The sequence below is a fragment of the Sphaeramia orbicularis genome, chromosome 14 (genome assembly GCF_902148855.1).
Source record: "Sphaeramia orbicularis chromosome 14, fSphaOr1.1, whole genome shotgun sequence".
Lineage (NCBI taxonomy): Eukaryota > Metazoa > Chordata > Actinopteri > Kurtiformes > Apogonidae > Sphaeramia > Sphaeramia orbicularis.
The window spans coordinates 42,811,175-42,836,983 of record NC_043970.1 but is presented as its reverse complement, the minus strand read 5'-3'; the positions used below and the strand labels follow the sequence as shown (position 1 = coordinate 42,836,983).

Here is a 25,809-nt window from a genome sequence, read left to right as displayed (position 1 = left end):
AACTCTCATCAGATTGCACTTTTCTGTCTCTAACTGATCCATGTAATACGCTGTGTTTTCTTTATATTTATTATCCGTCAGCTTTTGTTCCAGTACGGTGCAGAGCTTCAGAACACGCTGATTGTTTTGCAGTAATGTCTTCATTTTATTCTCAATCTCCTCACATTTTCTTTCATTCAGTTGTTTGAGTTTTTCTCTCATAAACTGAACCAACTTCATTTTACTCATAAACTCTTCTTCTCTCATCTTGAGCTCAGATTGTTCTGCTTCCATTCTTTCCTTTTCACATGAAAGCATTTCTCTGTTCTTGATGCATTCAGCTGTTATTGTATGAAGCCATTTTCTCTCTTCATCCATGTCATCCACGGCTGCTCTAACTTCTGTTTCCTTTTCATGTAGAACGGTCCTTAACACTTCCAGTTCTTCCCTTTCTGCTTGCAAATTCCTCCTTCTGTTTTCCAGCTCTTGCATCTTCACTTTTATTTCATCTTCCTTCAGTTGTTGTTCTTTCTCTTTTGAAGTGATGGCATCGACAGCATCCTGAATCTCATTTTGTTTCACCTGAACTTGAAGAGCTAGTTCTTTCATGTGGCTTTTCTCGGTCTTTATGTGCTCAAACAGACTTTCTGCATGTTCTCTCCTCTTTTCCAGCTCAGCCTTTGTGAATTCCAACTTCTGTTTTTCATTCTTTATGTAACGTTTATCTTGTTCTAATGTATTAAATTGTTTCTGGATGTCAGACTTAATCATCTCGAAGTCCAGTTTCTCTTTTTCAAGATCCTCCCTCTTATGCTCTGTCTCCGACCGGAGTTTTGCAAGATCTTTTTTGTCCTTTAGAACCTTTTCCTCCTCTTCTTTGTACATGTCCACATCTGACCGTATACGACTGAGCCCTGCCTTTACTTTCTCTATTGTCTTGGTGTAACATCTCATCGTTTCCTTATGTTCATCCAGAGCTGCACGGTTTTGCTGCAACACAGTTTTAAGTCTTTTTATGTACTCATCATTTTGCTCCGTTCTGATGACTACGTCTTTGGTGTCTTCTGTCGTCCTTTCATTCTGCTGCTGAAGTTTTACCACCAGGGCTTCGACACGTTTCATTTGACTCATAAATTCACCCTCTTTCTTTTTCAACTCACACCATTTTAATTCCACTTGAGCTTTTTCACCCATAAATGTTTCTTTCTCCTTGTTTAGGTCTGTCTTCATTTGATGAATTTGTTCTCGCTCTGATCTGACGTTCTCCATTGCAGCTTCAACCTCTTCTTTCCTCTTGCTGAAATCCTTCCTTAAACGTTCCACTTCTTCTCTTTCTGCAGATACAGCACTTTGGATTATTTGCAGTTCATAGGTTTGAGTTTTAATCTCTTCGTCCTTTGATTTTTGCTCTTGTTGTTTCAGTGCAAACAGGTTGAAAACACGTTTAAGTTTATCTCTTTCTGTCTGAATCTGAAACAATAAATCTTGGATCTTGGTTTTCTCTTTCATTATACCATGAATGATAGTGACAAAGTTTTCCATCTTGTTCTGCAGCTCAGTCTTTGCCATTACCAACGTGTCTGCTTCCTTTTTAATCATGTTTTTGGCTCCTTCTAACACGTCCATTTGTCTCTGAATGTCAGATCTCATCATCTTCAGGTTCAGTTTGTCTTTGTTAATTTTTTCTCGTTCTTTATCCAGATCTTCTCTCTCTTCCCTCAGCGCTACATTTAGTTTTTCCAGATCTTGTTTTTCCATGAGCAGTTTTCGATGCATTTGATTTCCCTCCTCTTCTCTCTGTTCTATCATACACTTAAGATCCTGGATTTCATCTTTTTCAATCAAAAGCTTTTGTCTTTCTGTGTCAACTTCAGTTTTCATTTTAACGAGCTGGTTTTTCTCTGCGTTGATACTATCTATGGCAGCTTCCACCTCTTCTTTGCATTTATTCAGATTTCTTCTTAACTCTTCCAGTTCTTCTCTTTCTGCTAAGAAAGTGATCCTGCTGTTCTCTAGTTCTACGGTTTCTCTTTTGATGTTCTCGTCCTTTAGTGCTTGTTCTTTTTCCTTCGAAGCAACGGTTTTTATTAGAGTCTCAGTTTCATCTTTTTGTCTCTGAACCTGAAGAACAAGGTCTTTAATGTTGGTTTTATCAGAGTTTATCTCGTCCATTAAACTGTCTGTGTGTTCTTTCTGCTTTTGTATCTCAGATGTGGTGATTTCCAAACTCTTTAGTCCACGTTCTATGGTCTGTTTCTGATGCTGTAAAAGCTGACTTTGTTTCTGGACATCAGATCTCATCATGTCCAGATCCAGTCTCTCTTTGTTCATCCTTTCTCTCTCTTTATCCAGATCTTCTTTCTCTTCTTTCAGCTCTTTTTCTACTTGTTTTCTCTGTGTTAATACATCTGACAGTAATCCTTTCAGGTCATCCCTTTCTTTCTTCATCATTTTCATGTGATCATATATCTTTGCTCTCTCCTTATCTAGATCTATGAGCTTCTGTTCCAATCCCAAACAGACCTTTTCCACATCTTCCACCTTTTCCTCAAATCCGTCCCTTTTCTTTCGTGTCTCATCACAGATCTGCTTGAGTTTATCTCTCAGAGTTTCTATGCTGTGTATTTTCCTCAGGAGCTGATCTTCTCTTCTTTCCATTTCCTCCCTTTCCTTGTCCAGCATCAGTCTGTCCATGTCCACACTCGTCTTCATCTGACTCAGCTGTTGTCTTTGTTCTCTAACATCATCCAAAGCAGCTTCGTTCTCTTCTCTGTTCTTGTTCAGATCCTTCCTCAGTCCTTCCAGTTCTTCTCTTTCTCTCACCAGTAGATCATTGGAGTTCTGCAGCTCTTTGGTTCGTCTCGCAATCTCGCTGTCTTTATGTTCTTGTTCTTTTTCTTTCAGTTCAACAGCATGGATCTGCTTTTGGAGCTGAGTTTGTGTGATTTCTAACATATATTTTTCTTCCTGCATTTCTTCTACATCTCGGTTGAACATGACTTTTTGTTTCTGGACGTCGGACCTCATCAGATCCAGATCCATTTTCTCTTTGTTCATCGATTCAGTTGCTGCGTTCAGATCCTCCCTCTCCTGATTCATCGCTTCTTTAAGCTTTTCAAGATCAAACTGTTTTTGCTGCATTTCCTTTTCCATGTCTGCTTTCTCCCTAAGCATATTTGACAGTGTTCTTATGAGATTCTCCCGTTGTTTTGTCATCATTTCACCGTAACCATCCATGCTTTCTCTGTCACGATCAAGGCTTGCAAGCTTTTGTTCCAGTGCTTTTTTGTTTTGCTCTAATCTATAGGTTTTCATTTTAACATCTTCCCACATCTTTTTATTTGTCTCTTTGAATTTTGCTATGGATGTTGCGATTCTCAGGAGCTGATCTTCTCTGGATTTCATTTGATCTTTCTCCTTCTCAAGCATCTGTCTGTCCATATTAACATCATCCTTCATTTTACTGAGTTCTTCTCTCTGTGTTCTGATGTTCTCCATGGCAGCTTCCACCTCATTTTTCTTCTCGAGTTCCTTCCTCCAAACTTTAATCTCCTCACTTTCTGTAACTTGGGGTTCTTGTGTTTCTCTTCTCATTTCTTCATCCTTGAGCTCTTCTTTAGGTTTTAAGACACTTCCAAGTTTTTCCTTTTTCATCCTAACCTGAAACACCACATTTTTAATCTCAGCATTTTCTTTGTTTGTCTCTTCAAGAAGACGCTTGAGGTTCTCCTTCGATCTTTGTAGCTCAGTCTTGGTGATTTGTAACATGTCTTTCTCCCCTTTTATGGCAACTTTTGCTGCTTCCAAGAGATTAGTTTGTTTCAGGATTTCACATCTCATGAGCTCTAAATCCTCTTTCTCTTCGTTCTTCATCTTTTTCACTTTTTCGAGCTCTCCTCTCTCTTGCATCACATCTGAATCTGTCTGTTCTTCACGTTGTTTTAATGCACTCATCATCACTACTTCCTGCATTTGTTTTCTTTGCATTTTAACCCTAAGCGCCAACTCCATTAAATTGGATTTCTCTCTGTTTATTTCATCCAGCATCTTATCTGTGCATATTTTCTCCTTCTGTAGTTCAGCCTTTGTTTTCTCCATCTTCTCCTTTTTCTCTTTAATATTTTGTTCATCATATATAATCACTTGTTTCTCCACTTTCTTTTCCTTTATTGTGACTTCTTGTTTTTCCATGAACAGCTCTTTCTTCTGACTTTTTGGCATTTTTCTCTCTTCTCCCTCTTGCATCATGTCTGCCTTTCGTTTTGCATCATTCTCTTCTTCCCTCATCTTTAATTCAGTTTCCGGTTTGCGCTTTCGGAGGTCTGACATCACGTTAATAAAAGCTGTTCTTCCTGTTTGAAGTGTCTCAGCACATGCAGACATCTTGTTTTTCTCTTGATCCAATTCTGCACATTTTTGCTCCAATGACCGACACAGTTTTAAAAGCTGATTTTTGCTTTCTTCTAATTTGTCAGTTTCGTTCCTAATCTCATCTTTTCTTCTTTCATTCAGCTGTTTCGTTCTAGCTCTCAGACTTTCAGCAGATTCCGTTTTTCTCTGGAGCTCATCCTCTCTCGTTCTGAGCTCATGCAGTCTTTCTCGTATTTGCTTCTTTTCATTTAAAAGCGTTTTCATCTGAACGTCAACTTCTTTTTTCATTTTCGTCAGCTCCTCTTTGTCTCCTCTGATGCCTTCAATAGCTGCTTTAATGTCTTCTTCCTTCTTGTCAAAATGCTTCCTCAGGCGTTCCAGTTCTTCCCTTCCAGCGCTCTCAAAGCGTTGGAGGTCACGTATTTGTCTTTTGATTTCATTTTCTTTACTTTGTTGTTCTTCTTGTTTTAAAGCAACATAGTCCACAGCATTTTTCATCTGGCTTCTTTTCATCTGAACCTCAAGTGCAAGATCTTTCACCTCGGTTTTTTCTCTGTTTATTTCTTCAAGGAGGCAGGTGATTTTTTCTCTATTGTCCTGCAGTTCGTACTTTGTTTCTTCCAACTTCCGTTTTTCCTCCTCTATAAAGTGCTTGTTCTCTTCTAATGTGTTCACTTGTTTCTGGATCTCAGACCTCATCAGTTCTGAGTCCAGTTTCTCTAAGTTCATCATCTCAGTGACTCTGAAAAGATCTTCCCCGTCATGTTTCGTCTCTGCTTTGAGTCCTTCCAGATCGTCTTTTTCTATCTCGACCTTTTTCTTCCGGTCGCTTCCACTGTCTTCTGTCTGAGTCGACACATCTGACGTTCCTGCTTGAACTTCTTTGTGTTCTGTCTCCTTTTCCCCCTCATCCTTTGTGATTGCCTTCTCCTTTTCACCTTTTCCATCTTCTTCTTCTACCATTAGACTTTGTTTCAGGAGATCAGAACCAGTGAACTCCAAGTCTAGTTCCTCTTTGTCTAAATCCGTTCTTGTTGGCATCTTTTCCGCTTTGAGTTTGTCGAAGTCTTGTTCTTTAACGCTGACTTGCGTCTTTGTTTGACCTTCATTTTCTTGGAGGTTCTTGTCCAAAAGCATCTTAATCCGAGCATCCATTTCTCTTTTAAATGCATCATTATATTCAGACATTTTATTTTTAACTTTCTCCAATTCTTCACACTTTTGCTCCAGTAGATCACAAGCTTCTTTAACGCGCTCATTGTTTTCTTCTAATCGTGCCCGTTTGTTTTCCACATCTTCACATATCTTTGTCTTCAGCTGCTTGAGTTTTTCTCTCTCAGCTTCCGTAATATTCATTTTGCTCAGTACCTCATCCTCTCTCACTTGAACCTCAGGCAGTTTGTCATCAATTCTTTCTTTTTCATGTAAAACCTCTCTGTCCTTATCAGCTTCAGGCTTCGTTTTACTCACATATTCGCTCTTTCTTCTGAAATTATCCACAGCTGCTTTAACTTCCTGTTTCTTCTCAATGAGATCCGACCTCAACACTTCCAGTTCTTCTCCTTTTGCAAGTACAGCATTCATATTGTCTTTCAGCGCTTGTATTTGTCTTCTAACAGCATCATCCTTTTGTTTTAACGCAGTCATTTTAACATCTTCACACATGGATGTTATGTTTCTCATGATCTGACCTTTTGTTTTCATTTGATCTTTCTCCTTCTCAAGCATCTGTCTGTCCATATTAACATCATCCTTCATTTTTCTGAGTTCTTCTCTCTCTGTTCTGATGTTCTCCATCGCAGCTTCCATCTCTTTTTTCTTCTCGTCGAGCTCCTTCCTCAAAACTTTCGTCTCCTCACTTTCTTGTGTTTGTCGTCTGATCTCTTCATCCTTGAGCTCTTCTTTTAGTTTTAAGATGCTTCCGAGTTTTTCCTTTTTCATCCTAACCTGAACCACCATATCTTTAATCTCAGCATTTTTTCTGTTCATCTCGTCGAGAAGACACTTGAGGTTCTCCTTCGATCTTTGTAGCTCAGTTTTGGTGATTTCCAACATGTCTTTCTCCTCTTTTATTGCATCTTTAGTTGCTCGTAACAGATTAGTTTGTTTCAGGATTTCACATCTCATCATCTCTAAATCCTCTTTCTCTTCTTTCATCATCTTTTTCACTTTTTTGAGCTCTCCTCTCTCTTGCATCACGTCTGAATCTGTCTGTTCTTCACGTTGTTTTAATGCACTCATCATCAGTACTTCCTGCATTTGTTTTCTTTGCATTTTAACCTTAAGTGCCAACTCCATTAAATTGGATTTCTCTCTGTTTATTTCATCCAGCATCTTATCTGTACGTATTTTCTCCTTCTGTAGTTCGGCCTTTGTTTTCTCCATCTTCTCCTTCTTCTCTTTAATATTTTGTTCGTCAAATACAATCACTTGTCTCTCCATTTTCTCTTCCTGCATTTTGACTTCTCGTTTCTCCAAAAACAGCTCTTTCTTCGGACTTTTTTGCCTTTTTCTCTCATTTATTATTCTTGTTAAATCTCTCTTGATTTTCTCCACTATCTCGGTCATGATTTCTTTTTGTTCATGGAGAGCTTTCTGCCTCTGCTCCACTTTTACTAAATTCTCCTGGTTTTGGTTTAGTAATTCGAGTTGGCGTTCAGATATTTTATCTTTAATCTGTTGAAGTTTTGCTCTCAGAGTTCCGACTGACTTCACAGCCTCTGAGATCTGATGCTCTTTCATTCTGAGTTCAGACATTTCACCTTCCATTTTATGCTTTTCATCAGACAGGATTTTTCTCTCTTTTTCAACACTCATCTTCATTTGACTGAGTTCTTCTCTCTCTGCTCTGACATCGTCCACAACTTTTTCAACTTCTTCTTTCTTCTTGTTGAAATCTTTCCTCATTAGCTCCAGATTTTGTCTTTCTGTGATCACGATGCTTATATGATTTTGCATTTCTCTTGTTACTTTTCTAATTTCCTCCTCCCTCAGCTCTTGTTCTTTCTGTTTGATATGAATTATATTCAGGGTTTCCTGGAGTTCACCCTTTTCTTTCTGAACTTGTAGAATCATGTTGGCTTTTTCTCTGTTTATCTCCTCCAGCAGGTTGTCTGTGTAGTCTTTCTTGGTTTGAAACTCTGCCTTTTCTATTTCCAACGTGGCTTTTTCCTTCATTGTATCATGCTTATTTCGTTCTAACATGTCCATTTGTCTCCTGATGTCAGACCTCTTTATCTCCAGATCCAGTTTCTCTTTGTTCATCCTCTCTCTCTCTTTATCCAGATCTTCTCTCTTTTCTTTCAGCTCTTTTTCTACTTGTTTTAACACATCTGACAGTAATCCTTTGAGATCATCCCTTTCTTTCTCGATGATTTTCATGCGATCATCCATCTTTACTCTCTCCTGATCTAGATCTATGAGCTTCTGTTCCAATCCCAGACAGACCTTTTCCACATCTTCCACCTTTTCCTCACATCCGTCCCTTTTCTTTCGTGTCTCATCACAGATCTGTTTGAGTTTATCTCTCAGAGTTTCTATGCTGTTTATTTTCCTCAGGAGTTGATCTTCTCTTCTTTCCATTTCATCTCTTTCCTTGTCCAGCATCAGTCTGTCCATGTCCACACTCGTTTTCATCTGACTCAGCTGTTGTCTTTGTTCTCTAACATCATCCAAAGCAGCTTCATTCTCTTCTCTTTTCTTGTTCAGATCCTTCCTCAGTCCTTCCAGTTCTTCTCTTTCTCTCACCAGTAGATCATTGAAGTTCTGCAGCTCTTTGGTTTGTCTCTCAATCTCACTGTCTCTTAGTTGTTGTTCATTCTGTTTCCGGGCAACAACATGGATCACATCCTCAAGTTCTTGTCTTTTCATCTGAACCTTGGTGGACATATCTCTAATGTTGGTTTTCTCAGTGTTTATCTCATCCAGCAAACGGTCTGTGTCATCTTTCTGCTGTTGTAGTTCCATCTTTGTGATTTGTAACATGTCTTTTTCTTTTATTATATCTTCTTTATTTCGTTGTAATATGTCTGTTTGTTTCTGGATGTCAGACCTCATCACGTCCAAGTCCAGTTTCTCTTTGTTCATCGTCTCAATCGCTCTGTCAAGATCCTCCCTCTCTTGCTTCAGCTCTCTCCTGAGCTTTTCAAGATCTTCTTTTTCTAGCTCTTGTTCCTTTTCTTTCAAGGCAACAACATGGATCACATCCTCAAGTTCTTGTCTTTTCATCTGAACCTTGGTGGACATATCGCTAATGTTGGTTTTCTCAGTGTTTATCTCATCCAGCAAACGGTCTGTGTCATCTTTCTGCTGTTGTAGTTCCATCTTTGTGATTTGTAACATGTCTTTTTCTTTTATTATATCTTCTTTATTTCGTTGTAATATGTCTGTTTGTTTCTGGATGTCAGACCTCATCACGTCCAAGTCCAGTTTCTCTTTGTTCATCGTCTCAATCGCTCTGTCAAGATCCTCCCTCTCTTGCTTCAGCTCTCTCCTGAGCTTTTCAAGATCTTCTTTTTCTAGCTCTTGTTCCTTTTCTTTCAAGGCAACAACATGGATCACATCCTCAAGTTCTTGTCTTTCCATCTGAACCTTGGTGGACGTATCTCTAATGTTGGTTTTCTCAGTGTTTATCTCATCCAGCAGACGGTCTGTGTGATCCTTCTGCTTTTGTAGCTCAGTTTTCATGATTTGTAGCATGTCTTTTTCTTTCAGTATTTCCTCTTTTTCTCGTTTTAACATGTCCGATTGTTTCTGGACGTCAGATCTCATCATGTCCAGATCCAGTTTCTCTTTCTTCATCTCTGCCTTTAGCTTATCAATAGTTTCTTTTTCCTCCTGTATGTGCTTGAACATGTCTGATATGATCCTAATCAGACTTTCCTTTTCTCTGTGGAACATTTCAGTGTACACATTCATCCTCCCTTTCTTCTCACTGAGATCTTCACGACTCTTCTCCAGTAAATTGCACAACTTGACAACATGTTCGTTACTTAGTTTGACTTTTTCTATATCCTCCATGTTCCTTTTATTCAGATGTTTGAGGTTTGTGCTCAGGGTTTTTATAGACTGGATTATATTTGCAAGCTCATCTTTTGTCACCTTCACATCCTTCATCTCCTGCTCAGTCATTTTTCTTTCTCTCTGAAGCCTTTCTCTCTCCATGTCAACTTCAGTTTTCATTGTAATGAGCTGGTTTTTCTCGGCATTGATACTATCCATGGCAACTTCCACCTCTTCTTTGCATTTATTCAGTTCTTCTCTTTCTGCTAACAAAGTGATCCTGCTGTTGTATAGTTCTTGAGTTTCTCTTTCGATGTTCTCTTCTTTCAGTGCTTGTTCTTTCTGCTTCAAGGCGATGGCTTTCACTAGAGTCTGCACTTCATCTTTTCCTTTCTGAACCTGAAGAACCAGGTCTTTAATGTTGGTTTTCTCAGTGTTTATCTCATCCAGTAAACTGTCTGTGCGTTCTTTCTGCTTTTGCATCTCAGCTGTGGTGATTTCCAAACTCTTCAATCCACGTTCTATGTTTTGTTTCTGACGCTGGAAAAGCTGACTTTGTTTCTTAATGTCAGATCTTCTCTTCTCCACATCCAGTCTCTCTTTATCCAAACTATCGCTCTCTCGTTTCACCTTTGCTTTTAGTTTTTCAAGTTCTTGTCTTTGTGTCTGAACCTCTGCAGACATCTCTCTGATTTTAATCTTCTCATCCATCAGATGGTCTGTGAGCTCTTTCTGCTTTCGGAGTTCAGTCTTTTCGATTTCCAACACGTCTCTTTCCTCCAGTATTGCCTCTTTATTTCTCTTTAACATATCGTCTTCCTTCTGGATGTCAGATCTCATCAGTTCCATCATCTCTCTCTCTTTATCCAGACCTTCTCTCTCCTGTTTCATCTCTAACTTAAACATTTCAAGTTGATTTATTTCAGATTCAATCTTTTCCTTCCACTGACTTTGCATTTTTCCTCTCTGGACGATCATATCTGACATCACTGTTATCACACCCTCTTTTTCCCTCTCCAACATCTCAGTGTAACAAGATATTTTTTCTTTCTGCCTGTCTAGTTCTGCATGCTTTTGTTCCAGCTCATTGTGCAGTTTCAGGACCTGCTGGTTGTTTTGTTGTAACTGGTCCATTTTCAGTTTCATGTCCTCGTGCATCCTTTCGCTGAGCCGTTTAACTTTTGTTTTCAGAGATTCCATGCACTTAACGTCACTTTCAAGCCGTTCCTCTTTTATTCTCAGCGTCACTTTCTCTTCTTTGATTCTTTCCCTTTCATTTGACAGCATTTCTACGTCCATGTCAACATGAATCTTCAGCTGACTCAGTTCTTGTTTCTCTCTTCTGATGTCATTTGCTGCAGCTTTAAACTTAGCTGTTGTGTTTTTTACGTCAAGCTGTAAAAGTTTCAGTTTTTCTCTTCCTTCTTGTACATGGGTCTCACTGTGCTTTAGTTCTTCTATTTGCCTTTTAATATCGTCGCCCATTAGTTTTTTCACTTTTCTAGCGACATTATTCATGAATCCCTCTATTTGATCTCTTTGTCTTTGCGCTTGAAGAATCATTTCATCCATTTTGCTTTTCCTTCTGTTCATCTCCTCGAGGACAGCGCTGACATTTTCCTTCTTGTTCTGTATCTCGGATCTTGTCATTTCCAACTCTCCTTTCATTTCTTTTATTCGCTGTTCTTCACTTTTGAGTTGATTTGTCCTTTTTTCGATATCAGACTTCATCACCTCCAAGTGCTGTATCTCATCGATCGTCATTTTCTGTATTTTTTCCAGATCAGCTTCCTTGTGCAAAATCCGTGTCTTCAGTTTTTCAAGATTTCGTTTTTCCAGTGCATGTTCTTCCTTCAGTTGATTGTTCATGTCTTCTTGCTTCATCACCATATCTGACACAATCCTCTGCAGACCTTCCATTTCTGTCTTTAACAGGTCGATGAAACCAGGCAGCTCCACTCTTCCCTGATCAAACTTTGCTTCTTTTTCAGTCATTTCACTGTACAGTTTGTGAACGTCTTCAGTGTGTTGCTCTAGTCTTTTCTCTCTGTTTTTCATGTCTTCCATCAGATGATTCACTTTCTCTTTCATAGTTGACATCATTTCCACTTTACTCATCAACTCTTTCTCTCTTGTTATAAATTCTGTCTGGTCCTGTTTCATTTTTTCGCTTTCTTTCTCCACCGTTTTTCTTTCCGTGTCAACCTCTTCTTTCTTCTTGCTCAGACCTTTCCTCAAAAGTTCCAGTTCTTCTCTTTCTGCTGATAAATTGATTTTACAGAGTTGCAGCTCCTCTGTTTGTCTTCTGATCTCTTCATCCTTGACTTTTAGTTCTTTTTCTTTTATTTTTATGACATTTTCCACTTCTGCATATTTAGTCTGAATCTGCTTTTCCAGATCTTCAATGTTGTCTTTCTTGTTGTGCACCTCATCCATTAGACTTTCTATCTTTTCTTTCTTCTTTTCCAGTCCATTTATTGAGATTTGCATCAATTCTTTTGCCTCTTTTATATCTTCGTTACTTTGCTCTAATAGTTTATATTGTTTCCTCATGTCAGATCTCATCATCTTCAAGTCTAGTTTCTCTTTGTTCATCCTCTCTGCTTGTTTTTCCAGATTCTCCTTTTCTTGCATCATCTCCGCTTCACGGATTTCAATACGCCGTTCTTCCTTCAGTTGATTGTTCATGGTTTCTTGCTTTATCACCATATCTGACACAATCCTCTGCAGACCTTCCATTTCTGTCTTTAACAGGTCGATGAAACCAGGCAGCTCCACTCTTCCCTGATCAAACTTTGCTTCTTTTTCAGTCATTTCACTGTACAGTTTGTGAACATCTTCAGTGTGTTGCTCTAATCTTTTCTCTCTGTTTTTCATGTCTTCGATCAGGTGATTCACTTTCTCTATCATAGTTGACATCACTTCCACTTTACTCATCAACTCTTTCTCTCTTGTTATAAATTCTGTCTGGTCCCGTTTCATTTTTTCGCTTTCTTTCTCCACCGTTTTTCTTTCCGTTTCAACCTCTTCTGTCTTCTTGCTCAGATCTTTCCTCAAAAGTTCCAGTTCTTCTCTTTCTGCTGATAAATTGATTTTACTGAGTTGCAGCTCCTCTGTTTGTCTTCTGATCTCTTCATCCTTGACTTGTAGTTCTTTTTCTTTTATTTTTATGACATTTTCCACTTCTGCATATTTAGTCTGAATCTGCTTTTCCAGATCTTCAATGTTGTCTTTCTTGTTGCGCACCTCATCCATTAGACTTTCTATCTTTTCTTTCTTCTTTTCCAGTCCATTTATTGAGATTTGCATCAATTCTTTTGCCTCTTTTATATCTTCGTTACTTTGCTCTAATAGTTTATATTGTTTCCTCATGTCAGATCTCATCATCTTCAGGTCTAGTTTCTCTTTGTTCATCATCTCAGCTTGTTTTTCCAGATTCTCCTTTTCTTGCATCATCTCCGCTTCACGGATTTCAATACGCCGTTCTTCCTTCAGTTGATTGTTCATGGTTTCTTGTTTTATCACCATATCTGACACAATCTTCTGCAGACCTTCCATTTCTGTCTTTAACAGGTCGATGAAACCAGGCAGCTCCACTCTTCCCTGATCAAACTTTGCTTCTTTTTCAGTCATTTCACTGTACAGTTTGTGAACATCTTCAGTGTGTTGCTCTAATCTTTTCTCTCTGTTTTTCATGTCTTCGATCAGGTGATTCACTTTCTCTATCATAGTTGACATCACTTCCACTTTACTCATCAACTCTTTCTCTCTTTCTATAAATTCTGTCTGGTCCTGTTTCATTTTTTCGCTTTCTTTCTCCACCGTTTTTCTTTCCGTTTCAACCTCTTCTGTCTTCTTGCTCAGATCTTTCCTCAAAAGTTCCAGTTCTTCTCTTTCTGCTGATAAATTGATTTGACTGAGTTGCAGCTCCTCTGTTTGTCTTCTGAGCTCTTCATCCTTGACTTTTAGTTCTTTTTCTTTTATTTTTATGGCACTTTCCACTTCTGCATATTTAGTCTGAATCTGCTTTTCCAGATCTTCAGTGTTGTCTTTCTTGTTGCGCACCTCATCCATTAGACTTTCTATCTTTTCTTTCTTCTTTTCCAGTTCATTTATTGAGATTTGCATCAATTCTTTTGCCTCTTTTATATCTTCATTACTTTGCTCTAATAGTTTATATTGTTTCCTCATGTCAGATCTCATCATCTTCAGGTCTAGTTTCTCTTTGTTCATCATCTCTGCTTGTTTTTCCAGATTCTCCTTCTCTTGCATCATCTCCGCTTCACGGATGTCAATACGCTGTTCTTCCTTCAGTTGATTGTTCATGTCTTCTTGCTTCATCACCATATCGGACACAATCCTCTGCAGACCCTCCATTTCTGTCTTTAACAGGTCGATGAAACCAGGCAGCTCCACTCTTCCCTGATCAAACTTTGCTTCTTTTTCAGTCATTTCACTGTACAGTTTGTGAACATCTTCAGTGTGTTGCTCTAGTCTTTTCTCTCTGTTTTTCATGTCTTCAATCAGATGATTCAAGTTCTGTATCATAGTTGACATCACTTCCACTTTACTCATCAACTCTTTCTCTCTTGTTATAAATTCTGACTGGTCCTGTTTCATTTTATTTTTGTCATCTTCAAGAGTTTTTTGTTCCATTTCAACCTCTACTTTCTTCTTGCTCAGATCTTTCCTCAAAAGTTCCAGTTCTTCTCTTTCTGCTGATAAATTGATTTTGCTGAGTTGCAGCTCCTCTGTTTGTCTTCTGATCTCTTCATCCTTGACTTTTTGCTCTTTTTCTCTCATTTTTATGACAATTTCCACTTCTGCATATTTAGTCTGAATCTGCTTTCCCAGATCTTCAATGTTGTCTTTCTTGTTGCGCACCTCATCCATTAGACTTTCTATCTTTTCTTTCTTCTTTTCCAGTCCATTTATTGATATTTGCATCAATTCTTTTGCCTCTTTTATATCTTCATTACTTTGCTCTAATAGTTTATGTTGTTTCCTCATGTCAGATCTCATCATCTTCAGGTCTAGTTTCTGTTTGTTCATCATCTCTCTTTCTTTATCCAGATTGCCTCTTTCTTCTTTCATCTCCATCTTGAGCTTTTCAAGATCTTGTTTCTCCAAAATAATCTCTTGTTGTAGCTGATTTTCCATGTTTTCTTTCATTCTTAACAGACTTTTCTTTTCTCTCTGTATCCTTTCGAAGTAACCCGGTACCTCGCTGGCCTTTTCATGAAGACTGATAAGACTTTTCTGCAGTTCATCGTGTACATTTTGTGCTTTACTTTTGCATTCTTCTAATTTGCCGATCTTATTTCTGATGTCACAGTATGTCTTTTCTGTCTTCTCTTTGATACTTTTTAAGGACTGTACACTTCTCATGAGCTGATCTTCTTTCTCTTTTAGGTCTTTCTCCATTTTGTCCTTTTCCTCGGTAAGCGATACCTTCTCAGCCTCAACATTAATCCTCATTTTCTCCAGGTTCTTTTTCTCTTCACTGATGCTGTTCATGATCTTTTCAGCTTCTTCTTTTTTCCTGAGATCCTTCCTGAAAAGTTCCAGTTCTTGTCTTTCCTCATGTACAATACTTTTCCGCTTTTGTAGTTCCTCTGTTTGTTTCCTTAACTCATCATCTTTCAGTTCTTGTTCTTTTTGTTTGAAGTGAATCGTGCTCAGAACTTGATCCAGTTTCTTTCTTTCTGCCTGAACTTTGTCGGCCTGCTCTCTAATTTTGCTTCTCTCGGCGGTCATGTCATTAAGAAGACTCTCTGTAAATATTTTTTTGTTCTGTAGCTCAATCTTTTCCGCTTCTAGTTTTTGCTGTTGCTTTTCTAATATTTTATTCCGTTCCTGGACGTCAGACCTCATCATCTCCAAGTCCAGTTTCTCTTCGTTTATCTTCTCTCGTAGTCCTTCAAGACGCTTCTTCTCTTGTTTTAACTCATTTTTCAGTTTGTCGACATTTTCTATTTCACCAGTGACTGTTTCTTTCTTCACTCGGATCTTTGTTATGGTCCTGATCAAACTTTTCTTCTCTCTGTGAAACCTTTCACTGAGTGCAGACATGTTTTGCTTCTCCTGATCCAATTCTGCACTTGTTTGTTCCAGCAAAGTGCACAGTTCATTTTCTATTAGTTTTACGCTTTCATTCAGGGCTTTGAGTTTAGCTTCCAGAGTTTCTTGACCTTCTTTGAATCCCCTTTGCAGCTCCTCCGGTCTCATTGGTTTTCTTTCTCTTCCCTTGTTTACTTCAGTCAGTAGTTTTCTCTCTGTTTCGTCCTGACCTTCATCCTCCTCCTCTTTCTCCTTCCTTGTAAGCTCCAGTTCTTCTTTTTCGTCCAATAATGTGCTTTTACTGTACTGCAGCTCTTCTATTTCTTTCTTCACCTCTTGCTCTGTCTGTTTCAGGGTGATAGCGCTCACAACATTCTCAAGTTGTTTTTCTTTCTGAATCCGATCTGCAATATCTTCCATGTTCCTTCTCTTCATTTTTATTTCATCATGTAAACTGCTTATGTGTCTTTTGTTGTTCTCAAGCTCATTCAGTGTCATTTCCAGCTCATCTTTTTTCCTTAGTGTATCTTGTTTATTCTGCTGCAGTAGATGGGTTTGTCTCCATATTTCAGACCTCATTAAATCCATTTTCTCCTTTGTTTTTCCCAAATCCTCCTCAGTTTTCTCTTGACCTCCTATTTCTACAACCTCCTCTGCCTTGTATTGATCCCCCCTTTGTTTTATGTATTTAATCATGTCTGAGGCGACGCTCATTAGACCTTGTTTTTCTCTGTTAAACAGTTCAGAATTAATCGACATTTTCTCTCTTTCTTGATCGAGTTCTTCTCGTTTTTGTTCAAACACGAGACGTAATTTATGGAGTCCATCCATTTTGTTTTTGATGTCTAAACATGTTATGTCAGCCAGTTGCTTCAGTTTTTGCATTTTCCTCATGAGCTGATTTCGTCTCGTCTGCAGCTCACTCACTTCTGCTTCATTTTCGTCCTCCTCCGTTCTCATTCTGTCTGTGGAAGCTTCAACCTGTTGTTTTTTCTTGGTGAACTCTTTCCTCAAAAGGTCAAGTTCTTCTCTTAGTCTTTTCATATCCTCATCCTTGACTTGTAGTTCTTTTTGTTGTAAAGCAATAGTGTTTACAACATTCTCAATTTCATTTCTTTTGGTTTTCACCTGGGTTGCTAGATCTTTGATGTTTCTTCTCTCTGTGTTTGCTTCATTGAGCAGAGCATCTATGTGGTGTTTCATCTGTTGTAGCTCAGTCTTCATGAAAACCAACACGTCTTTCTCCTTCATTAGATCACGTCTGCTTCGTTCTAACGTGGCTGTTTGCTTTTGAATGTTTGACTTCAACTTTGTCTCTTTGTCAAGATCTTCTCTTTCTTCTTTCAGCTCTGCTCTGAGTTTTTCCATAACTTGAAGATCCTGTGTTAGTGTAGTGTCTATCTCACCTTCTACATTGTCAGTGTAGTCTTTTTTCTTTTGAAAATCAGCTTTTTCCATTTCCAACATGTCTTTTTCCTTCATTAATTCTAGTTTCTTTTGTTCTAACATGTTCATTTGTCTCTGGATATCAAACCTCATCATCTCCAGGTTCAGTTTTTCTTTAATAATCATCTCTCTTTCTTTATCTAGATCTTCTCTCTCATCTCTCAACTTTTCAGGGTCTTGTTCGTCTCCGTATTTCTTGAGACTTTCTTGAATAACAGTGGTCGCTTTGTCAGTTTTTAGATCATCAGACAGACTGTATTTTATCATCTGTTGGAAATCAGCCTTTTCACCTTCCATCGTGTCTTTTTCCTTCATTAAGTCTAGTTTCTTTCGTTCTAACATGTCCATTTGTCTCTGTATGTCAAACCTCATCATCTCCAGGTTCAGTTTCTCTTTATTAATCATCTCTCTTTCTTTATTCAGATATTCTCTCTCTTCTTTCAGCTTTGTTTTAAGTTTTTCCAGATCTTGTTCATCTTTTTCTTTCTGAACTTGAATAGCAGTAGTGTAAGTTTTTAGATCATCAGACAGACTGGGTTTTATCTTCTGTTGGAAATCAGCTTTTTCCATCTCCATCATGTCTTTTTCCTTCATTAAGTCTAGTTTCTTTTGTTCTAACATGTTCATTTGTCTCTGGATGTCAAACCTCATCATATCCAGGTTCAGTTTCTCTTTATTAATCATCTCTCTTTCTTTATCTAGATCTTCTCTCTCATCTCTCAACTTTTCAGGGTCTTGTTCGTCTCCGTATTTCTTGAGACTTTCTTGAATAACCATGGTGGCTTTGTCAGTTTTTAGATCATCAGACAGACTCTTCTGTTGGAAATCAGCTTTTTCCATTTCCAGCATGTCTCTTTCCTTCATTAAATCTATTTTCTTTTGTTCTAACATGTCCATTTGTCTCTGGATGTCAAACCTCAGCTTCTCCAAGTCCAGTTTCTCTTTGTTCTTCATTTCTCTCTCTTCATCTAGATCCTCTCTCTCATCTTTCAACTTTTCAGGGTCTTGTTCGTCTGCATCTTTCTTGAGACTTTCTTGAATAACAATGGTGACTTTGTCAGTTTTTAGATCATCAGACAGACTCTTCTGTTGGAAATCAGCCTTTTCACCTTCCATCGTGTCTTTTTCCTTCATTAAGTCTTGTTTCCTTTGTTCTAACATGTCCATTTGTGTCTTAATATCAGATCTAATTTTCTCCAGATCCAGTTTCTCTTTGTTCATCATCTTTCTCTCTTTATCGAGAACTTCTCTCTCTTTTTTCAGCTCTGCTCTGAGTTTTTTCAGATCTTGAAAAGCCACATTTGCGTAGTCAGCGTTTATATCATCTAACAAATTTTCCGTGGTGTCTTTCTTCTCAGTCTTCTTAATTTCCAGTGTGTCTTTTTCCTTCATTAAATCTTGTGTATCTTGCTCTAACATGTTGGCCTGTTTTTGGATGTCAAACCTCATCATCTCTCTCTCTTTATCCAGATCTACTGTCTTTTCTTTCAGGTCTGCTTCAAGTTTTTCAAGATCTTTAAGAACCACATTGGCTTCGTCAGTGTCTATCTTATCTTCAAGATCATCAGCGTGGTCTTTTTTCTTTTGGAAATCAGCTTTCTCAATTTCCAACATGTCTTTTTCCTTAATTAAGTCTAGTTTCTTTTGTTCTAACATGTCCATTTGTCTCTGGTTGTCCAACCTCATCATCTTCAGGTCCAGTTTCTCTTTATTAATCATCTCTCTCTCTTTTTCCAGATATTCTCTCTCTTCTTTCAGCTCTACTTTAAGTTTTTCCAGATCTTGTTCATCTTTTTCTTTCTGAACTTGAATAGCAATGGTGTCAGTTCTTAGATCATCAGACAGCCTGGGTTTTATCTTCGGCTGGAAATCAGCCTTTTCACCTTCCATTGTGTCTTTTTCCTTCATTAAGTCTAGTTTCTTTTGTTCTAACATGTCCATTTGTCTTTGAATATCAGATCTCAGCGTCTCCAAGTCCAGTTTCTCTTTGTTCATCATTTCTCTCTCTCTATCCAGATCTTCTCTCTCATGTTTCAACTTTTCAGGATCTTGTTCGTCTGCATCTTTCTTGAGACTTTCTTGAATAACGATGGTGGCTTTGTCAGTTTTTAGATCATCAGACAGACTCTTCTGTTGGAAAGCAGCCTTTTTACATTCCAGTGTGTCTTTTTCCTTCATTAAGTCCAGTTTCTTTCGTTCTAACATGTCCATTTGTTTTTGGATGTCAAACCTCATCATCTCCAGGTTCAGTTTCTCCTTCTTAATCATCTCTTTCTCTTTTTCCAAATCTTCTCTCTCTTCTTTCACCTCTGTCTGTACTTTTTGAAGATCTTTTAAATCCATATTTTCTTTGTCATATAACGGACTATCTGAGTAGCTTTTTGTCTTTTGGATATCAGCCTTTTCACTCTCCAACACATCTTTTATCTTCATTTTTTCATCAAACTTATCTTTTTGATCTGTTACTATTACTGTTACATTTTGAAACTTTGGTTCTAACACGTCCATTTGTCTCTGAATGTCAGACCTCATCTTCTTCAAGTCTAGTTTTTCTTTCTTAACCATCTCTCCTTTGTCTTTTCCCTCTACTCTCAGTTTACTAAGGTCTTCTTCACCCTCTTTTTCCTTTTGGATGTTTGACAGAACATACATCAGGTCTGTCATCCCTCTCTTTAGTGTGTCAGTGATCTGAGTGATGCTTTTATTCTGTTTATCCACGGCTGCCTGATGTTGCTCCAAAACCCAGAGCAGTATTTGTTCTAGTCTGTGGGTTTTGTCTTTAGTATCTGTGTAAATCCTCCTGCTGAGCTGTTGGAGTTTTGCTCTCAGAGCCTCCATGGACTGGACTTGAATCCTCATCTGATCCTCTTTTGTTTTCAGTTCATCCATTTTCACTGTCATTCTATCATTTTCATCCAAAAGCTGCTGACTCTCCCCTTCAAGCCCCGTCGTCATCTGAATAAGCTGTTCCCGCTCTGCTCTGATGTCGTTTGTGGAAGCTTCAAACCCCTCTATCCTCTCGTTGAGATCTTTCCTTGAAAGTTCGACTACTTCTCTTTCTGCTGACACACTTCTCATGTTGTCTTGTGTTTGTTGTTTGATGTCTTCATCCATGAGCGTTTGTTCTTTTTCAGTGTTTTTCCCACCAAACAGACTGCCAGTGTGTTCTGTCCACTTTTGAAGATCTACTTTTCTGTTTTCTTTATTTATGTCTTGTTGTTTTCGTTCTAACATGTCCATTTGTTTCTGGATGTCAGACCTCATCTTCTCCAGCTCCAGTTTCTCTTTATTCATTATTTCTCTCTTTTTGTCCAGATGTTCTTGCTCTTCCCTTAGTTTGTCAAGATCTTGTTTTTCCATGAACAGTTTTTGCTTCATCCCACCTTCTTCCTGTTCTCTCTGTGCTAACATACGTGTAAAATTCCGAATTTCATCTTTTCGTCTCTGAACCTGAAGAACAAGGTCTTTAATGTTGGTTTTATCAGAGTTTATCTTGTCCATTAAACTGTCTGTGTGTTCTTTCTGCTTTTGTATCTCAGCTGTGGTGATTTCCAGACTCTTTAGTCCACGTTTCACGTTCTGTTTCTGATGCTGTAAAAGCTGACTTTGTTTCTGGACATCAGATCTCATCATCTCCAGATCCAGTCTCTCTTTGTTCATCCTTTCTCTCTCTTTATCCAGATCTTCTCTCTCTTCCTTCAACTCTTTTTCTACTTGTTTTCTCTGTTTGAACACATCTGACAGTAATCCTTTCAGATCATCCCTTTCTTTCTCCATCATTTTCATGTGATCATCCATCTTTGCTCTCTCGTGATCTAGATCTATGAGCTTCTGTTCCAATCCCAGACAGACCTTTTCCACATCTTCCACCTTTTCCTCAAATCCGTCCCTTTTCTTTCGTGTTTCATCACTGATCTGCTTGAGTTTATCTCTCAGAGTTTCTACGCTGTGTATTTTCCTCAGGAGCTGATCTTCTCTTCTTTCCATTTCCTCCCTTTCCTTGTCCAGCATCAGTCTGTCCATGTCCACACTTGTCTTCATCTGACTCAGCTGTTGTCTTTGTTCTCTAACATCATCCAAAGCAGCTTCGTTCTCTTCTCTGTTCTTGTTCAGATCCTTCCTCAGTCCTTCCAGTTCTTCTTTTTCTCTCACCAGTAGATCATTGGAGTTCTGCAGCTCTTTGGTTCTTCTCTCAATCTCGCTGTCTTTAAGTTGTTGTTCATTCTGTTTCTGGGCAACAACATGGATCACATCCTCAAGTTCTTGTCTTTTCATCTGAACCTTGGTGGACATATCTCTAATGTTAGTTTTCTTAGTGTTTATCTCATTCAGCAGACGGTCTGTGTCATCTTTCTGCTTTTGTAGCTCCATCATGATCATTTCCAACCTTTCCTTCACCTCTTGTCTATTTCTTTTTAACATTTCCGTCTGTTTCTGGACGACAGACCTCATCTTCTCCAGCTCCAGTTCCTCTTTTCTCATCATTTCTTTTTCATCTTTCAGCTCAAGCTTGGTTTTTTGAAGATCTTGGTTTTGCAAGAGACGTTCATCTGACTGTAAACATGCCAAACCTTCCTTTTCTCTCTCTAACATCTCAGTATGACGCTTCATTTGTTGCTGTTGTTCATCCAGAGCTGCACATGTTTGCTCCAATACGACTCGAAGCTTCTGGACGTCTTCACTGTTTTGTTCCAGTCGGATCAGTTTGTCTTTTGTGTTTTCGTGTATCTGCTCTTTTACACATTTGAGTTTCGATTTCAGTGTTTCTAGCGACTTCATTTGATCCAGCATCTGATCCTCTCTTCTTTTTACCTCTGACATTTTTCCTTGCATTCTCATCTTTTCCTTTTTCAACATTTCTCCATCAGCTTTCATCTCACTGAGCAGTTTTCTTCCTTCTCTGATGTCGTCCATGACATGTTCAACCTCTTCTTTCCTCCTGCTCAAATCCATTTTCAGCTCCTCCAGTTCTTTTCTGTCTGTCATTAAAATCCTCATCTTATCCTGCAGTTCTTGCACTTGTGTTTTAATTGCGTCGTCAATGAGTTCTTCTTCTTTTGTTTCTTTTCTGGTAGTAGTCGTCATGATATTCTGAAATGTATCCTTTTCCACTTGAACTTGAGGAGTCAGATGTATGACGCCGGTTTTCTCTCGGTTCGATTCATCGAGTAAACTGCCGATTTGTTCTTTCATTTGTTTAAGCTGAGTCATTGTGTTTTCAAACTCGGATTTTTTCTCCAACATTTTTTGTTGATCTCGCTTTAAGTCCTGGTTCATCTTCTCTTCATCTTCCTTGTGCATCATCCTCATCAGATCTTCCTTTTGTCTGTGAAGCTCATCGACATAACCGGACACTTTTTCACCCTTTTCATCAACCTGTGTTTTCTTCTGTTGTAATTCATCGCACAGCCTTTGCATTGCGTCTTTACTTTCCTCTACTCTGTTCATTTTGGTTTTTATTTCGTCCTGTCTTCCTTTAAATAGATCTTTGCATTTAGCTCCTATTGTCATTTTCATCTGAGTCATTTCTCCAGTTATTCTTTTCACATCATTTTTAAGCGTTTGTGCCTCATTTTCCACTTCCGTCTTCATTTTCCGAAGTTGATCTGTCTCGCCTCTGACACTGTTTGCGGTTGTTTCGGCCTCTTGTTTCATTGCATCTAATTTCCTCCTTAAATGTTCCAGTTTTTCTTTTTCTGCTCGTCTGTCCTCCTCTTTAGCTGGTTGATCTTTGTGCTGGTGTCTCTTTAGGATATTCTTAAGCATCTCCCTTTCTTTGTTAATCTGAAACGCTAATCCTTTAACGTTGTCTTTCTCTCTGTTAATCTCATCCAGGATCCCGTCGGTAGATTCTGTTTTATTTTCTAGCTCGGCCTTCGTGATTCTCAACAGTTCCATCTCCTCTCTGATGCGTTGTTTATCGCGTTCCATCGTATTTATTCGTCTCTCCACGTCTAACCTCGTTGAATCCGAGTCAGGTTTTTCTTTTTCCGTCGAGTCCAGGTCTTTGGGCCTCGACGGACCCTCCGTCTCCTCCTTCTGGATCACACCTCCTGACGTTCGCAGCAGAGACTCTATCATCTTCCCGCTTTTTACGCTTTCTTCATCTTTTTCTCCTTCTACTTGGGTCATTTCTCTTATTTTCACTGCCTTGGCAAGTTTCTTCTTAGGTTTTATTCCCCTCCCACCTCCTGTATTAATAATAACCGGTCTTTCCATTTGGTTGCGTTCTTTCTTTTCCTGGTCAGCTCGGAGCAGAAGTGCCTCCTTTTCCTTCTCCAATTCCTTCTCTCTCCGGACCAACTCCTCTGACTTCTGTACGATTCTCTCTTTTTCTTCCTCTATTGATTTCTTCTGCTTGTCGATGTTCGTCTCCACCTGTTCAAGATATTTTCGCCCTTGTTGAATATTCTCTAAAGCAGCCGTCATTGTGTCCTTTTGTCTTTTAATCTCCATCTTGATGTTTTCCACTTCATCTGCTTGAGCTTTGATTTGTATTTTGTCGTCTTTAACAGCTTCGCTCATCGCTTCGGTGTCTTTTTTCATACGTTTAACTTTCTCTGCACATGAATACATCAGCTTCTGAATGTTCTCTGACACCATTACACCTTTGTCACCGTCTTTCTCTCTTTGCAGCTGCAGCGTCTTTATTTCTAACTCCTCCCTCTCTCTTATTATCGTCCGCAGCCTTTGCTCCAGGTCTTTCTTCTTCTTTTGCGTCTCCCTCTGTAGAGCCTCTTTCTCTTCTCTGACTTCACCCCATGTCTTTTTTGCATCTTGTTCTTTCCTTATTGCCCTTCGAACCATCCTCTCATTTTCCCTTTTATTCATTTCCACCTCTGATCTCAACACTTCCATCTCCCTTCTTTCTCTTTTAACCTTTTCCAACGTGAAATCGAGCTCCAGTTTGTCTTTTTGGATACTCTCTTTCATCCGGTTCAGCTCGTCCATCTCATTTTTGGTCATTTGTTGCATTTTTATCTGCATCTGGAGTTTTATTTTGCGCATAACATCTTCCACGTTCCTGTTCTCATATTGCATTAACTGGACCACCTCTCTTTGCTTTTCCAGCTCAGCGTTGACATTTTTCAGAGTTCTCATCTCCTCACAAACGACTTCCAAGTGTGTGTTGATGTTTCTTGTCACATTCTGAAGGTGACCAATGAAATGATCGACAGTAGTGGAGGCCTGGTTTGCTTTCGTCTCTGGTCGTTCCTGGTCTTTTAACCTTTTCTGTTCTCTCTTAACGGCCTCCATCTCCTCCGACACCTCCTTCTTTTGTTGTTGCAGTTTTATCTTCATCATTTCCAAGTCGTCCCTCGCTCTCATCGTCCTCTCCAGCCTCTGGTCCAGATCTCTTTGTCTCCTTTTGCTTTCTTTCCTCAGTGACTCCTTTTCTCTTTTGATTTCATTCCATATTGTTTCAACCTCCTGCTTCTTCCTCATGCCTTTTCTAACAGTCTGTTCATTTTCTCTTCGTTTTATTTCCAGTTCTGACTTCACCAGCTCCTTCTCTCTTATTTCTCTTTTGGTCATTTGCATTTTGACATCAAGTTCCTGTGTTTTTTTGTGCATGATTCCCTTAATTTCTTTTATTTCTGCCTCAGTCTGTTGTTGGACGACTCTCATTTTGTCCCGTTCAGCCTGAATTTTTGCCTTTAATGTCTCTGTCTCTTGTTTCTTGGCTTCAGTCTCACCGTGCAGATCTTTCAAAGCTCCCACTTTTACTTCACTCTCTCTAACAACAATTTCCACATCCTCGCTTCTTTTTTTAGTCCTTGCAGCTATTCTCTCAACGTCACTTCTAATTTTTAACATTTTTACCACCTTCTGCTGAATTTCGTCGTTTTGTTTTTGCACTTTGAGTTTGAGAATATCCAATTCATCTCTTTCTCTCAGGGTTTTCTCCAATCTCTGGTCTAGATCTCTTTTTTGCTTTTTTGCAGCGATTTTCATCAGTTTCATGTTATTCATTTCTTCTTTTAAATGCATCATGATATTCTTTACCATGATTAAAACTTCTCTGAAATGCTTCATATCGTGTAGCAGGTTTTCAATGTCACTACCTTCTTCAGCTTCAAGCTCTTCCTCAGTGAAACTTTGATCTGCTTCTTGGATCAGTTCCAGGATCAGTTCTCTGGTGGTGTTAACCTCTTCCTGAAGTCTTTGCATCTCAGTGTTTCTCACATCACTTTTCTGCAGATCATCCAATTTCTCAACATCTACTTCTATCAACTCAGACTCGGTTTGCTCTTGTTGCTCTGTGATTATTTCCTCCTTTTCCTCTCTCAACACAGCAGTAATCGTCCTCCAAATTTCTGTGTTTTCTGTTTCTTTCAGAAGTTCAGTCGTTCCTTTTGCCGATATTGTAATCTGTAATCCAATCTGAGTTTCTGGTCTTTCGCTCATTATCTCATTCATTTCCATGATCAGTCTTTTAACCTCTCGACTTCTTTCTTCCATGTCGTCCATATCGTACCTTATGTCCTCCCTTATTCTCTCCTCCCTCTCCTGAAGTTTGTATATTTGGTTTTCAATCTCCTCCTTTTCTCTTCGATTCAGCTCTAGTTCCTCCTCATTATGATCCATCCCTGTTTGTTCGTGAACTTCAGTCTGCACTTGATAAAGGATATTCTGTTCTTCTTTTATGTTCACAGCAAAGAAGCGAACTTCTTCTCTTCCCTTATGGGCCGAACGCTCATAGTCATCGTCGTCTTCTTCTTTGGTGTCTTTGCTTTGATGCTGGACTTCAGACATTACTGCCTCCTTAATTTCATCTCCTGCTCCGTCTTTGTCTGGTTGATCCTCAGATGTTTCTTGCTCCAGGAGGCTTCGGCCTGGTTTAGTCTGCAGGTCCTGGAGGTTAAACTTTTGTACTGAAATAGTCTTTTTGATTGCAGATTCTGTCAGAATCCATCTGCTGACCTGAGCTTTGATGGTCTTCAGCTTTTC

General features: G+C 38.8%; 1 protein-coding gene across 2 annotated transcripts in view; it reads right to left on the bottom strand.

Annotated features, from left to right (window-relative positions):
• LOC115432447 (nuclear anchorage protein 1) overlaps positions 1-25,809 on the bottom strand; it is a 53,327-nt gene that overhangs the window by 8,343 nt on the left and 19,175 nt on the right. For both annotated transcript variants that reach the window (XM_030153289.1, XM_030153290.1), the window contains exon 5: positions 1-25,809. This exon is cut by the window's left edge. In XM_030153289.1, the coding sequence (XP_030009149.1) occupies positions 1-25,809 (25,809 nt within the window).